The sequence below is a fragment of the Oryza sativa genome, chromosome 8 (genome assembly GCF_034140825.1).
Source record: "Oryza sativa Japonica Group chromosome 8, ASM3414082v1".
In the NCBI taxonomy this organism is placed as follows: Eukaryota; Viridiplantae; Streptophyta; class Magnoliopsida; order Poales; family Poaceae; genus Oryza; species Oryza sativa.
Window position 1 is genome coordinate 6,170,133 of NC_089042.1, and position 16,529 is coordinate 6,186,661.

The window sequence follows — 16,529 nt, forward strand, 5'->3', positions numbered from 1 at the left end:
TTTCTGATATGTCGTGGTGGCATGTCGGCGCACGGAAACGTGTCGTGGGGCTGTGTCTTGTAGGTACAGTTGTACACCTCTGATCAGAGTAAAACTATTCGAATAGCCGTGCCTGCGGTTATGGGCGGTCAACCAGATTCACCGTGATTAGTCCCATCCTAGTTTAGTTTAATGGAATTGGATAGTACAGGTGGATGGTTGGGCCTGTTGCAACGTGGTGTAACGTTGGACAGTGGATGATTAATATTGATTAATTATTACAACTGTTATCCGCATTCAACTTCTGTTTATAAATGCCAGTATTATGCAAATGAACCTGTATAGCTATCCCTTGTTAAATCCCTGCATCATACCCCTATTCCGGTATGACTTGCTGAGTACAGTGGATAGTACTCAGTCTTACTCTATTTTCCCCCAACCCCGGAGTATGAGTATGTGTCCGATGGTGGGTTCTCCGAGGAGTAGGCTTCGTCCGTGCCGTCGAGGATGCCTGTGGAGTGGTGTTCCCGCTGCAGTTCAAGTCAAGGCTTAGCTCCTGTTATCTTTCGTTTGTCCGCTGCATTTATGTAAGACTTTTATATTGTTTGTAAGACGTGGATCTGTATGTCAACATTGTCGTTTGTGTACCCCGGCCGGTCCTGGACGGGGGTTTTAATGCACATTCTGCTTGGAATTCTATTCGGGAATTTCTGGGCGTGACACGCCGCCGCCGCCGAGGCCGATGACACCGAGGACGATAACACCGCCGCCGCCATCTCCATCTCTCCCCCTTCTTTTGTTTCAACATGTGTATGACATGCGGGGCCCACTTGTCAGTGGGACTAGTTATTCAAAAGCCCACCTATGTATAACCAAACGAGCTTTTGACTTCCTCACAGAGTCACAGCTACTTTTTAGAAAGTGACAGCCCACAGCTGTTTTTTCAAACACAATCATGTGATTTTTTCAGCTCACATGATTTTGGTGGGAGAAAAGGAGCAAAAAAAATAAAGAAAATCAAGGTGCTGACCTGAGGGGGGAATAAATTTGCGAGGTGGTTCTTCCATTGGTGCTGACGTCAAGAAAATCAAGGTGCTTCTACCATTGGTGCCCTCAAATTTGAGCTTTACAACACTGGTGAGGGGGGAATAAATTTGCGAGGTTTTCCATCTATCTTCTTCTTCCTTCTTGCAAATCTCCGCTCAGCATCCCACCCAAGTAACGGTTGAGCAATCCCCGGGTGCTGACGTTTAGTGACAATAGAGGTGCAGATGGAGGTAGAGGTGGGGCTCTAGCTCAAGTGAGGGGACTAGCGCGGGCAAAAGTGGAGCTCGCGAGAGCACGGTGTGGGCGCACTAGAGGCAAGCTCAAGCGACAGGGCTGCATAGGTGGAGGTTAAGCTTGCCGAGGCGTACGTTGTCATTGGAACACACGACTAAGGTGGTGTTTAGAAAGGAGGGACTAAACTTTAGTCCCTCTCACAAGGAGAGACTAAAATTTTTGTGAGAGTTTAGTCCATCCTTCCCAAACACCACCTAAGCGAGTTGTCGACATGTACGAGGAATCGATCTGGAGCAATGTGGGGCCAGTGCCACTAGATCAAGCCCAAGATTGAGCTGGCAAAGTTCAATCTCGACCTCCCACGAGGACCTAGTCCTAGTGGCTTGCTACACCAGATCTTGCCGCTCTAGCTCCGATGGAGATAAACTCTAAGTCTCCAATAGATCTTGCCTCTTCATATTGTCATATGCCTCCGCTAGGATGCCTATGATATAGATGAACTCGAGTAGAGATGACACATACCAGTGCCGGGGATAACCAACACCTGGCACAGACAAGTTCATCCAAATCTTGCTCATCACGTGCTCCAGGACCATCTGTGCCAAAAGTTTTTGTGTTGGATTGACTTCTGGCATTGATGTCGTTTTCTTTAGCAGTGTTCACAGTTCACACATAGTTGTTGGATTTCGTTCCAACAATTGAAATAATTGGCAAATCAAATTCTTAAAATATTTGATGATGCAAATCATAATATAATATACTCTCTCCATTCCAAAATATAAGGCACACCTACTTTTTTAAAGTTGTTTTATAAGGCATCCATGGATGCATGTAATTTATTAGTACATTCTCTCTCCTAAATTATTATTATTTAAAATCCTACACTCACAAGATCTTTAATTCTTATTGGTTGCATGTATTGTATTAGTTGGGGTGATTCATGATAATGATGTGATATTAATTATTTCTTGGTTTTTGGGTTAAGAGTGGTTGTGTCTTATACTCCCTCCACTCCAAAATATAAAGCATAAACATACCTAACCCAAAGACCAAAAAATGATTATTATCATATTGTAGTTTAGATCATCCTAATAAATACAATGCAGAATTAGAGAACATAAGAGTGGAGGATTTTAAAAAGTAATAATTTAATGGAGAAAGGGTCATAGTTAATTATTTACATGCATACATGCCTTATATTATGAAACATCTAACAAAAGTGGTTGTGTCTTATATTATGGAATAGAGAGAGTATTTTGAAATGGAGGGAGTAGTATAATTCTACAAAACATGCCTAAATTAGTTTCTCGCACATGGCAAATATTGTAACAAGGAAAGAACATGGACAAGAATTACATAATATGGCGAAGCCAAATGATAGACCACAATAAAAATATACTATATCCAAACTGCTAAATCCTTGCATAGGTAAACTTGGCAGAAAGCAATCGCTCAAACTCGTCCATGTTTTCAGCCTCCAAACATGCTAGCACGCGAACGCCACCACCGTCGGCTGGCCTGCCACTCATCACGTGAACGAACCCGCCTCGTACCGACTCTGCACGGGACATCATCCGCGGGAAACCCCATCCAAAATCCATGTCGTATAGCGGCAGGTGCAGCCAGCTGATGACCCGCAGCTCCGTCTCCGGCAGGCTGCCCCTGTCCGGGCGCCGCCAGCGCGACGTCGCCGTCGCCGCCATCTCGTGGTAGTCGACGGCCGACCGCAGCAGCTCCTTGTTGTCGGCGGCCAGGCGGCGCATCACGCCGCTTATCCGCGCGGCGACCTTGGCCAACGACGCCGTCGTGGTCTCCGTCGCCGATGATGACCCCGACGCGACGATGTTCCTCACCGCGGTCGCCACGAACGCGGTGACGATCGCGTTGCCGAAGTAGCGGTCCGGGAGGGTGGGTCGCACGCGGCGACGGATGTTCACCGGGAAGCTGAGCTTCGACCGGGCGTCCGGCGGGAGCCGCCTCGCGGCGCACGCGCAGCGCCAGACGAGGGCGCTGACGGCGGTGAAGGTGCTCGCGCCGCCGCACATCGCCTTGAGGGCGGCCACCTCGTCGTCGGAGATGGCGAAGATCTTCGTGGAGACGGGGCGGCCGGGGGGGCGCTCGTGGAGGTTGGTTTTGGGGCTGAACATGGCGAGTGCATCCGGGTGGACGACGGGCGGGGAGCGTGGTTGGAGGAGAGCGCGGTTGTGGCAGGGGGGATCCATCACCGCCTCAGCAGCGTCGTCACCTTCCCTGCACAGGTAAGACCATGCCTGGAGGAAGTGGAACATGCTATGGCCATCGACGGCGGAGTGGTGTACTGCCGACCCTAATGCCAAACCACCGCACCGCAAGAAGGTCACCTGCCAAGAACGAATAACACTAGATGAAACCTCGCGTGTTGCTGTGAGAATTTAGGCGGGGAAAAATTTTAGATTTGGTTATCACATCGAATATACGGACACACATTTGAAGTATTAAACATAGTCTAATAACTAAACAAATTACAGATTCCGACAGGAAACTGCGAGGCAAATTTATTAAGCCTAATTAATCCGTCATTAGCAAATATTTACTGTAGCACCATATTGTCAAATCATGGCGTAATTAGGCTTAAAAGATTCGTCTCGCAATTTACACGCAATCTGTGTAATTGATTTTTCTCCATACATTTAATACTCATACATGTGTCCAAATATTTAATATGACAGCATAAAAGTTTTTATTTTAGAAACTAAACGGATTGCCTTAATGTGATAATCGTAGAATTTAATGCTCCAATTGAGCTGACCAAACTGCCACCAACCAACCTGTATGGCGAGCACAGTGGACGGCGGCTCGATGCAGGGGATGAACAACCTCCGTAACTCTGGCAAGGACTTGAGGTTGCTGAAGGCATCAACAGTGAGCTGCTCTGAACGAGCCACAACAAAGAGAACGCCCTCGTTGTTGCAGTCAATACTGGGCCGGCCGTCGGCGTCCGTGGTGAGGCGACCAGCAAAGGGGTAGAATGCGACCAGGGCCTTGGCCATGGCCTTCTTGAGCCCGCCGACGTCGAAGAAGTCGGCGGCAGCATCATCACCGTGTTGATAGAAGTGCACGAGCGGAGTATGGCCTCTACTCGCCTTGATGATGTCGAGAGGGGAGAGCCAGAGAGCTTGCCTGGGTAACATCTTGCTGGGCTGTACAAAGCAAGACTCAATCTTCTGCACCTCATCATCATCATGCTTAGAATTCATGGCCCTTTTCTCTCCTCAGCAAACGCTAAGGTATACTAAAACTGGGAGTGGGAGGGACGTACGCCTTCGACGAGTCGATCATCTGCGTCAATGCTTGATTAGTTATAAGATTAGTGAGCTACTCTTGTGGGTCATCTGGACCCACTATTGTTGGTACAATAGTTGATTGGTGACTAATTGAGGACAACAACACAACAGTATAAAACTGTTACTATTTCATCGTACGGAAGATAGATATATGTGTACGCACCACTACAACACACAATCATGATGCGTTCCTGCATGAGTACACCCTTAAATTTCGTCCAAAGAGACATAGACAAACGGCATATTTCTGGCATCAATAAATTTTATTGTAAATAGGAAAGGAATACATTAGTAAACATAAACTATGGTTAGGCGATAATTGAATAGAAACAAAAAAAATACTTAAAAAGATTTCATGCATGAAAGCCTGACTTCTCAAGTGTATAGTAGTATCTAATATGACTCCTAAAAAATTTAAAAAGCACACTATATATACGAAAATTAGTGCATGACCACAGGAGGAATGAATCAACACGAAGATTGTGCTACTTATTATAAGGTACTAATTATCATGGACATCTTGTAATTGAGATTTTTGGAACAAATGAATTGGAATCGACCAAGATACTAAGATTAACTAATGGCCTGTGAGTTCTTAAAAAAACTAATGGCCTGATTCAAAAGACATTAATTAGCACAGACAAAACGTATGGGTGTGTTTAGTTCACATCAAAATTGGAAAGTTTGGTTAAAATTGAAACGATGTGACGAAAAAAGTTGGAAGTTTATGTGTGTAGGAAAGTTTTGATATGATGAAAAAGTTGGAAGTTCGAAGAAAAAGTTTAGAACTAAACATGGGCGTACATGCATGCCGATAACCAATATATATGCATATACTCCCTCAGTCAAAAAAAAAAGACAAACCCTATATTTCCGTGTCCAACGTTTGATTGTCCGTCTTATATGAAATTTTTTTATAATTAGTATTTTTATGGTTATTAGATGATAAAACATGATTAATACTTTATGTGCGACTTGTCTTTTTATTTTTTTATATTTTTTTCAAATAAGACGGACAGTCAAACGTTTAACACGGAAACCTATGTTTTTTTTTTTTTTTACGGAGGGAGTATGTACCTGCACATGGCCGGGGGGCCCTTGACTCCAGAGGGCTGGGGTTCCAGGGCGGTTGCACTGATAATTGATCGATTCCTAAAGACAACTGTTTTAGCATTTATTATTGTTTTAGGGAGTAGTTATAGCGTCGTATTTTTTACCAAAAAATATTCGGTACGTATTTACGTTGTAAATTCCTAAATTACATATATAATTTTAATGTATTTACAATATAAGTCTTAAAATTACATATATAAATCCTAAAATTGCATATGTAAATGGTATGTAACTATGTAAATTTATATAAATATATAAATAACTATCTAGCTTAGCTTATAGTTGTTACGCAACAGTACGCTATGCCGTGTATTGAGTAAACTAGAAAATAAGACGCGCCGTTTGGCGCGCCCATATGTTTTATAACCTGTGCATATTATTTTGGTGCTTCTTAATAGTGAAGACTATTTAATTAATGGGTTTTTAAATTTGAGAACTAAATCAAAACAATATTTGGTCATATCGTTTAACTTTAATGAAGAAATTAATATATACTATTAGGTAATATTTTGAGTATTGTTTAATATTTAATTTGGCATGAAAAACTTTTATAAAGACTGATCATGGATTTTATTTATTTTGTTTATTTGTATTGAATTGATCTTGTCCTCATGGCCCATTGGCCCAAACAGCATGGCCTAATTAACATCTGCGTAAGTTAAGAGCCTAATTAACATCTGGGTAAGTGAAGAGCCCAGGACATCGATCGATCATTTGTTTCTCTTTCTCATTTTCTATCCCATTCGCTCTTCTTATACTACTACATACACTTTTCTGTTTGTGCCTCAGCCTAAGACATGGAAGGGCATATGGGGCATCAGGCCCATCAGGCATGCGGCCCAGTTGAATGTTTAGGCCGCCTGGTCCCTGCCTCCCTTGCATGCGAGTAGTTTTTTTTTTTTCCTTTTTTTCGATCTCTCTCGATGTAGCGCCGTCTTGAGATTTTTTCCGCTGTTTTGCGATTTTTTTTCTCAGATCAATTGATGATTTATCGGTGACGTGACGAAGGACAAGTGGCCCAATCATCAGCCGGCAAAACTGCCGGCTTGAGAATATTTGATTTCTTTTCTCGATCTTTCCAGATACAAGCACGTTCACCTGGGTGTAAAAAGGGAAATGCAAAATCTAACGGGTGGCAGAATTTGAAAGGAGATCGATTCCATAAATATAGGCATGCCACATGGCATAATTTCAAAGGAGTCTAAACAAACTTACAGCATGCCACTTGGCCCAATGGGAAGCCAGATACTACACCCTGAAATCGGTTTTAGAGATTAGTTCACATGCACGTACAAGAACCATCACGTGCACGCTATGCCGTAAACAGGGCAAACCAAAAGATTCCCACCGCATATGAAAACTGACTGTAATCGGATAAATTTTCTGTCGCCATAAATATAGCAAAGCCGTTGTTTTATTACTTGTTACCTACTTTCTCTTCTTTTATTATATAGGCCATGTTTAGTTTCATCCCTATTCTCAACTTTCCATCACATTATATCACATTAAAAACTTTCCTACACACGTAAACTTTTAATTTTTTTCCCAAACTCCTAAGTTTCTTTAAACTTCCAACTTTTTTCAGGAACTAAACACACCCATAAGATGTTTGTCGGGTTAAACTTAAAAAACATAGTGACATCTACAATATGAACGTGACTTCCGCTCGGGCGTCTGATGGGAGGAGGTTAAAATCAGGCGCGGACGTCAGCGTCTGAATTACGTGCAAAACTACTTTGAACTGATTTTTCTTTTAAATTACCTATCCAAATCATAATCCGATTGAACCATTAAATTCGTTGCAATTAAATATTCAAAACAAGACCATGCACGGATATATTCTGACGAAAAGAATAGCTTATTATTGAAATATTTTAAAATGTTGCACGATGTTTCACCAGGTATATCGGAATTGTTTCACTAAATAGATCGAAATTTTCACCTTATATAAAAACAATGTTTCAGTAAATAGAGAAAGAATGTTTCTGTTCACTACAAGATTAGATCTATACATAGTGAAACATTGTGAGTACACTAGGTGAAATATTTTTCGGTGGAACAAAAAAAATAAACCAAATTCAGTTTCCAAAATATGTGGGTTTTTTTCAATGAAATGTTTCGTTCAGTGCAACATTAAATCTATACATAGTGAAACATTGTGAGTACACTAGGTGAAACATTTTTGGTGGAACAAAAAATAAACCAAATAAATCATAAAATAATTAGGCTTAAAAGATTTGTCAGTTATTTTTAAGCTTATATTTAATAATTCATATAGGTGTTCAAACGTTCGATGTGATAGGGTGTAAAATGTAAAAAATTTTATGTGGGAACTAAACAGGTCCTAAAAGTAAAATGAGTTACTCCCTCCGTCTCATTTAAAAAAATTTATGCAAATATAAAAAACAAAAAGTTGTGCTTAAAGTATTTTGGATAATAAAGTAAGTCATAAAAAAATAAATAATAATTTAAATTTTATTTTAAATAAAATGAATGGCATGAAAAATATCAAAATCGCTTATATGATAGGAAATAGGGAGTAGTATTTATGCTCGTGTCTTGTCATCTCACCGTGTCTCGCTCTCGCTTTCTCCGACTCCGGCTCCGAGTCTTGAGTCTCCTCGTCAACCTCCCTCGCATACTCGCATCCAACCAGCTCCATCCGAGAGAGCGCCGGCAGCCGCCCCGTCGGAGGCGGCATCTCGAGCTCCGGCGCGAGGAGGGCAGCCAGTTACCGCGTCGCCACGAGCTCGCGTCCGCGAAAGTTTCCGTCAGCTTTTGATCGTCAGGTACGCACGCGTTTGCAGAATCCAAATCCAAGATTGGGTGCGCTACTGTTGGTTGCATAGGTGAATCCAAACAGTGATGCTTTCCCCTTCGGAATTGAATTGAATTGAATTGAATCCTTTGTGAAATTTTGGTTGATCCAATCAGGCTCAAGGCATGGCTAGGTCCGCGGGGATTGTGGTGAGCGCATCCATGGGGGTGATGAAACCCCTGCTTGCAAAGCTAACCACTCTGATGGGCGACGAGTACAAGAAGCTCAAGGGGGTCAGGAAGCAGGTGTCCTTCCTTAAGGATGAGCTCACCACCATGAGTGCTTTTCTTGAGAAGCTAGCTTTCATGGATGATGATGGTGGTGAGCTCGATCCGCTGGTGAAGGACTGGAGGAACCATGTCAGAGAGATGACCTATGACATCGAGGACTGCATCGATGACTTCATGCATCAGCTTGGTGGTGGTGCTGATGCATCTGGTTTCCTCCAGAAGACGGCTCGCCGTCTCAAGACGCTGCGCGTGCGCCATCAGATTGCCAACCAGATCGACGAGATCAAGGCTCGTGTGATCGAGGTAAATCAGCGCCGCAAGAGGTATGAGCTTGATGGATGCAGCAATTCCAGAGCTTCTGACCCTGTGGTTGTAGATCCTCGCTTAACATCGCTCTACCAAAAGGCTGATAATCTTGTGGGTATTGATGGCCCAACAGAAGAGCTAATCCAATTGTTGACAGATGCAGGGCAGCAGAAGCTCATGGTGGTGTCCATTGTGGGATTTGGGGGTCTTGGTAAAACAACACTTGCCAAACAGGTTTATGATAAGATCGGACAGCAATTTGACTGCAAGGCGTTCGTTTCCGTTTCCCAAAGACCTGATATTGCAAGACTACTCAGCACCATACAGTCAAAACTTAACATACAGGAGTCTTCCCAAGCTCATGAGGTGCAAGACATCATCGACGGCATTAGATACTATTTGGGAAATAAGAGGTAATTAACTAGAGTCTTCTTTTCTAGTCTTTGAGAACTATATACTTGGTATCAATACCTCTGAACAAAGACAATATACTTCATGATTAACACTAAAAGGTATTATACCTATCAAGGTGTGCACTAGATGTGTGGGATGTTGATGACTCTGTGCCTTCATCTATGCTTATTTTTTTTATACTAAAACACATTTTGCATTGTTCTGTGTAATACCTGGCCCATTACTCCATTAGTAGATTTCTTTAAAAAAATTGGAACCATTTCAAGTCTCTTGATGAACCTGCCAATGACAAAATATAAGTTAGTTGCTTTTCACTTGGTGTTACCAAACTTGATTATCATCAATCTGCTAATTTAGCCATGGTATTCACGGATTCGCCTAAATGGATTTACCTAGTTTTGTTAAATCATGTTGTACTGAGTTGTTTCATTTGTAGTTTTAAACTTTCAATCATACATTATGATGATGCACGTAAATATAGCATGTGCAAACAATAGGTTATATTTACATGTAAATATAACATTTGCAAAAAATAATTTGACAGGTATCTTATCGTAGTTGATGACTTGTGGAAACGAGAAGCATGGGATATTATTAGCTGTGCTTTTCCAGAAAATGCTAATGGTAGCAGAGTGATAGTAACCACCCGTGTTGAAGATGTGGCTTGTTGGGCATGTAGCAACCATCAATACATTCACAGAATGAAGCCCCTCAATAGTGAGGACTCAAAAAGATTGTTCTTTAAAAGAGTAATTCGATCCAAGGATGGTTGCCCCTCACAGTATGAAGAAGTTTCAGCCGAAATCTTAAAAAAGTGTGGAGGTTTGCCACTTGCAATAATTACTATAGCCAGCCTATTAGCTTGTGAACAGGCAAGAATAATGCAAGAATGGGAGAGTATACGGAATTCTTTGGGCACCCCATTTGGCACAAATCCAAGCTTGGAAGGCATGAGGCAAATTCTAAACCTGAGCTACAAGAATCTTCCTCTTCATCTTAGAACATGCCTCTTGTATCTCGCCAAATACCCAGAGGACTCCAGTATCGACAGGGATGATGTGGTTAGACAGTGGATAGCCGAAGGCTTCGTTAGGAGCTCTCCCGGGCAAGATTTGGAGGATGTTGGCAAGAGCTATTTCAATGAGCTTATCAATAGGGGTTTGATTCAGCCAGAGCAAAATAATTATGGAGTGGTGATGGGTTGCAGGGTGCATGATATGATGCTTGATCTGATCCTTAGCAGGTGCAAGGAGGATAATTTTATCAGTGTTGCGTACAGCTGTGAAGAGTATATGCTCATAGCCGGGCAGCACGGGTACAACTACAATAAGGTCCATCGACTGTCCGTGCAGTCAATGGATTCAGAATCAGATTGCACAATATTAATGGAGGGTGGGGTCATTCCTGCTCGCCTGGCTCACGTTCGATCAGTTTCTCTGTTTGGAAAGCATCCAAGAGAGCTCCCATTGCTGCTGCCGTTGTTTAAATATCTCCGGGTACTGCATATAACGTTCTATCTCCTCGATCAAGCCGATCTCACTGCCATCAGACATCTGGTTCAACTAAGGTATTTGTTGTTTGTGTCACATTGTTTCAAGGTAGAGCTCCCTAGTAGAATATGTGGCCTTGTGCATTTGGAGACGCTGGAAATAGTTGCGTATCATGCTGTAAGCTTCCCATCAGATATTGTTAGTTTGGCCTGCTTGTCCCACTTGAGGCTTCCACGGGGTGGGCTGCCCAATGGGATACCCAAGATCAAGTCTCTACGCACTCTGGAAATGTTCCATCCCCCAGATATGGATATCAAGGCCCTTGCTGAGTTGACCAATTTAAGGAAACTGAGTCTCTTCTTTGACCTAGAGGCAACAATGGGAACGGCTAGTAACCTTAATGCTCTCGGGTCTTCCATTGGAAAACTCCAAAACCTCAGATACTTGGAATTTACAGTCCCGACTGTTAAATTTGATGATGATGGCCTGCTGGGTTCATTGTCTGCTTTTCCTTGCAGTATTGAGATACTGAAACTGGAAACTTGGCGCTTCTCCAGAATTCCCACATGGATCAACGCTGATCTCTGTCACCTCCACCTCCTGGAGCTGCTGGTGTCAGAGACGTGCACCGATGAGGTTGGTGTTGTTGGAGAGTTGCCCTCCCTCATCCACCTCCATTTGCAAGTGGAGCTGAAGATGAAGGGTACCGTCGTGTTCGGAGCTAGTGGGGGATCATTCCCAGCTTTGGAGTCTCTCATCTTGACCTGTGGTGGAGATGTTGCCTCACAGCTGGGCTTCCAGGCAGGTGTAATGCCCAAGCTCCAGATGCTCGATGTACGATTCGAACGTTGTGATTCGGGCATTGATACACCACCTGTTGGCATGGAGCATCTCTTGAGCCTCCAACACATCCGTGTCGAGATCAATGTTGAGCTGGAGGACAGAAAAATTTATCCTCGGGACACCGCTGAGCATGTTCTCAGGGAAGCCGCACAAGCGCACCCCAACAAGCCCGCCTTCAATTTCTATTTCTTCTCGTAATTGATTGATCCTCTGTCTGAGTTCTTATCCTATGTGTGTATCAGTGTATGTGCTAATAAGTATTGGAAACAGCAACAACGTTGTGATTTCTGCGACAGCAAATGGTGAGTGTGCAAAGCCTACCGCCTGTAGGACAATACATTATCATAGCCAGCATTTTAAAAATGTTTCTCCTGTTTGTTCTACAAACGTTATTAAAAGTGTACTATACAGAGCATTTCAGCATTATCATATCCTGTTTGTTTTACTTACAAAAATTGTCAGCATTATCATATCCTGTTTGTTATGCTTATACATTTCCTTCATTAAAGCTGTGGTACCGTACTGACTCCACCGGTCTCAACACTAATGGTTCCAATATGCATGATCCCTTCTAGCAAGCCTGGAAAGAGGATCTCATACAAATCAATTTGAAGCAATTCACGGAACACGGTGGAAATCACAACATGAATACTGCTACTCATTAGTTCCAAAAAAATTTCAAGAAACACACGTCTATGGAAAGGTGGTACTATTAGACAACTATACAAAATTTCAATATTAAACTCATACTTCATTTCTTAAGATAAAAAGTTTATAGACAACAGAGTACATAGCCTTGTCTTTTTCTTGAAATTTCAGCATAATCATTACATCATAAATATTCACCATTGATTTTAAACCATAAGGTATGCCACATTTCACTAGTATGTGAGTTATTCATGAGAAAGTTAGAAGCATATCTAAGGCTAAGTCATCTTTGATTTTTTTTTTGGCAAAATTTGCCACAGAGCATCCAAAAAACCTGTAATTAGCAGGTGGACACCGCAAAAACGCCAATCTTCTAGCTTGTTTAGGCTTAAACTTATTGACTTAAGGTTTTAAGGCAATCTTTTGGCATATATGTTTTATGAGCCGATAATTTTGAAGTATTAATTTTAATGGTGGATTTAGAATTTCAGTTCAAATGATATAAAAAAGCTACTCCAATCTAGTTTTTAGCTTAACGGTGTAAGGATGGCTTATGGTTTTAAAAATGCTAGCCAAACAAAAATGTTGCTTGTTTGTTTAGGCTTACATTTTTTTCTCATGAACGGACTTCGGGTGTGTTCTTTTCTCCCATTTTCTGATTTTCCAAATTTTATTCCCTTATTTTCCACGCACACGCTTCCAAACTACTTAAAAAATGAGTCTTTTGCAAAACAAAAATTATATATGAAAGTTGCTCTAAAAACTTATATTAACCTATTTCTCAATTTTTTTAGCTAATAGTTAACTAATCATGTGCTAATCCACCACTCCGATTTATATTCCAGGAAAATGTTTCTCAACCCTTCCCAAAGAACACAACCTTATAAGCAAAGATTGCCTTAAAGTCTACTAGTACTTCTACCAAACATTTCTTTGTAATTCCAACAAAAGGAGATTAGGCCAAGTAGGGATGAAAAATGTAGGATCGAATATAAGAACCAAACCAAACAAAGGGGGTGAATGATTGGAACACCCTAAACCTAAAACTTTTTCGAGGTTAAAAGTTACCCTCGTAGTCAATGAAGATCTCGATGTAGTCGGTCTAACCGTCGTGTGCACACCGGTCTAACCAGTGTTGTCCGGCCGGTCGGACAGCCGCCTCCCTCTGCTGCCTTCTCGCCGCCGCTGGTTAGACCACTGCCATGCCGCCAGTTAGACCACCCAATGAACTCTGATCAAACCATCGGATCAAAAAAAATACGTATCAACGAAACTAAAGTAGATCAACTTTATTACATCAATATGTGTTTACAAAGTGCATTTAATTAAAGCACTTCTCCCTCAACTCTAATACTAGGATTGAAACCTCGAAGCAAATTTTAAATTTTCTCTCCCAAAATGTCGATATCTTCTAGCCTCAACCTCTGATCTATTTATACTCACAACGTGGCTGCCCCTTAGCTACGAATCCAATAAGAGCTAGGACTCCTAATCACATGGAAACCTACTAAAAACAACAGTGTAGTACAAGTTTGTGATGCTACAGTCCTACTAAACCAGGGAAACCTACTAATCACATAGGCGGTAGTAATGTGTGATGCTACAGTGCCACGAACTATGCTGCTGCTGCTGCTGCTACTGCCTCTCTGTTGATTTTGCTGCTGGGCTGCACGCAAAATGGGCCAAGGCATGTCCTGCTTGCTGCTGCTTGCAGGCATGGGCCAAAGGCCCCAGGCCTACTGATGCTAGGCTGTGCAGCTAGCTAGCTTTCCTGCTTAGCGGTTGCGGGGCGTTACATCATCACATATATTGGGTAATTTGGAACCATGCCATTATAATTTTGTAAAGCTTGATATATACCATCGGTATCTCAATGACATATAGAACCCACATGAGTCAATGACATGTGGGTCAGGATGGCATATCTTAATTTTTGCAAAATTATAATGGCATGGTTCCAATTTTCCCTATATTTATTAAATCAACCCATTGATTTCACAGAAAATGGTTCGGAAAGTTTCCTGTTTTCGGACGTGGTTTCGGACCGGAAAGGGTCGATCGAATTTATCTTCGAAAAGTTTGAGAAACGGAAAGGAATTTTGAATTTTGAATTTTGCTCAGAAACAAAAATGAATACGGTATCGAAATTGGTCGGAAATTTCTGAATTCGGACTTTTTTTTCTCAGAATAAAAAAAAAGATTACTTTTTATTTTCAGTAGATTAGTGTTATCATTCCCTACTTAAGATATATAGATATGTGTTAGTATTGAGGTGGCTAGCTGAATGGAGATTTTTTTTTCTAGTCCAATGTTTTAAATATATTTTTCTTTTTCTTAATAACTTTTTTTTGTTTTTTTAGGTCATACCATATTACTTACTGTTTTAAAAAGATAAATAAAGTTTGGTTCTCCTATAAAGTGAAGTGTACACCAAGTTATATTATTACTAAGTAATAAATATTAGAAATGTTGATTTGTTGTCTTAGAAAAAATAATGAGCTACATCAGAAGTTAAGTTGGGAGAGGTTTTTATATTCCAACAAAGATAATGAGCTCCGTTTTCATAGTCGATTCCGTTTTATTTCTGAGTTTTCCGATTTCAATTAGGATTAAAAAAATGAAAAGAAAATAGCAGAGGTGAATTTGTGAATTTGTGTGTTTTCTAGCCGTTTTCGGGGGTGTTTAGATCTAGTGGTGTAAAGTTTTGGCGTGTCACATCGGGTATTATATAAAGTGTCGCATAGGGTGTTCGAGCACTAATAAAAAAACTAATTACAGTTTCCATCAGTAAACCGCGAGACGAATTTAATAAGCCTAATTAATCTATTATTAGCACATGTTTACTGCAGCATCACATTGTCAAATCATGGAGCAATTAGGCTTAAAAGATTCCTCTCGCAAAGTAGTCGCAATCTGTGCAATTAGTTATTTTTTAGCCTATATTTAATACTTCATGCAGTTGTTCAAACATTCGATGTGACAGAGTGTAAAATTTTAGGGTGGGATCTAAACAGGCCCTTCATCGCTAGTTGAACTGATCCCTACCGCCCCATGTTGCGCTCTGACCGGTCCGTATTAAAAATAAATCGGAATCTTCGTGTTTCCCGTTGCAACGGGCTGAGTGACTAGTAATAATAAGTATAAAAAATACATGGTGTTCAGAGCAGCTCATCTTCCTCCTCGTCACCTGGCCACTGTGCGCCGGCGAAAAGAAAGGAAAGAAAAGGGGTAATCCGGACATTTAAAAAAATATCTCACATCTTTTGGCCCGGAAATAATAAAATAATATGACCGGTGTCATACGACCAATTATATTTTTTTAAGTATCCATCAGCCATATCACGTTTTCGCGATGTTTCCTAGCCAACTACAGTATGTCCTGTGGCAAATTTGCCTAATAAATATTAGAAATGTTGATTTGTTCTCTTAGTAAAAGTAATGAGCTACATCTGAAGTTAAGTTGGGAGAGGTTTTTATATTCCAATAAAGATAATGAGCTCCATTTTCATAGTCGATTCCCTTTTCATTTTGAGTTTTCTAGGATTAAAGAAAATGAAAAGAAAACAGCAGAGGTGGATTTGTGCGTTTTCTAGCCGTTTCATAGCTATTTGAACTGATCCCCTCCGCCCCATGTTGCGCTCTGGCTGATCCGTATTAACAAAAAATCGGAATCTTCATGTTTCCCATTGCAACGGGCAGAGTGACTAGTAATAATAAGTATAAAAAATACACGGTGTTCAGAGCAGCTCATCTTCCTCCTCCCTTCTTTACTTCTCTTCTTTGCACAGTATTCAGGTAGATTACTTTTCATATTCAGCGGATTAGTAGATTTGTATTTAGTATTGAGATTTTTTTTTTCAAATCCAATGCTTTGGATATGTTTTTCTTTTGCTTAATAACTATTTTTTTGTTTTATTAGACCTTACCATACTATTTACAGGTATAGATAAAGTTCTGATTCTCATAGAAAGTAAATGGTTCAATTAGTTTTATTATTAATAATTAATTAATATAGAATTGTTGACTCATTGTTTTAGAAAAACTAATGAGCTAAGTAAAAGTGGTTTTTTATATTTCAATAAAT

The 16,529-nt window shown here is 41.0% G+C and overlaps 2 protein-coding genes across 2 annotated transcripts; one reads left to right on the forward strand and one right to left on the reverse strand.

Moving 5' to 3' along the window:
- Positions 1-2,539: 2,539 nt before the first annotated feature.
- On the reverse strand, positions 2,540-4,566 carry LOC4344921 (hydroxycinnamoyltransferase 4-like). The gene is made up of 2 exons (XM_015794107.3): positions 4,068-4,566; positions 2,540-3,620 (listed from the first exon to the last, which is right to left on the reverse strand). The coding sequence occupies exons 1-2, from the start codon at positions 4,494-4,496 to the stop codon at positions 2,673-2,675; spliced, it is 1,377 nt and encodes a 458-aa protein (XP_015649593.1). The 5' UTR covers positions 4,497-4,566; the 3' UTR covers positions 2,540-2,672.
- A 3,704-nt stretch (positions 4,567-8,270) lies between these two features.
- On the forward strand, positions 8,271-12,252 carry LOC4344922 (disease resistance protein RGA5-like). The gene is made up of 3 exons (XM_015792567.3): positions 8,271-8,485; positions 8,631-9,463; positions 10,009-12,252. Exons 2-3 carry the CDS (start codon positions 8,640-8,642, stop codon positions 11,993-11,995), a joined length of 2,811 nt encoding a protein of 936 aa, XP_015648053.1. The 5' UTR covers positions 8,271-8,485; positions 8,631-8,639; the 3' UTR covers positions 11,996-12,252.
- Positions 12,253-16,529: the final 4,277 nt, after the last annotated feature.

Coding starts and splice junctions, on each gene's coding strand:
- LOC4344921 (XM_015794107.3), bottom strand. CDS start 4,496: ATGAATTCTAAGCATGATGATGATGAGGTGCAGAAGATTGAGTCTTGC. Junction 3,621..4,067: donor CCACTGTGCTCGCCATACAG/GTTGGTTGGTGG, acceptor CGTTCTTGGCAG/GTGACCTTCTTGCGGTGCGG.
- LOC4344922 (XM_015792567.3), top strand. CDS start 8,640: ATGGCTAGGTCCGCGGGGATTGTGGTGAGCGCATCCATGGGGGTGATG. Junction 9,464..10,008: donor TACTATTTGGGAAATAAGAG/GTAATTAACTAG, acceptor ATAATTTGACAG/GTATCTTATCGTAGTTGATG.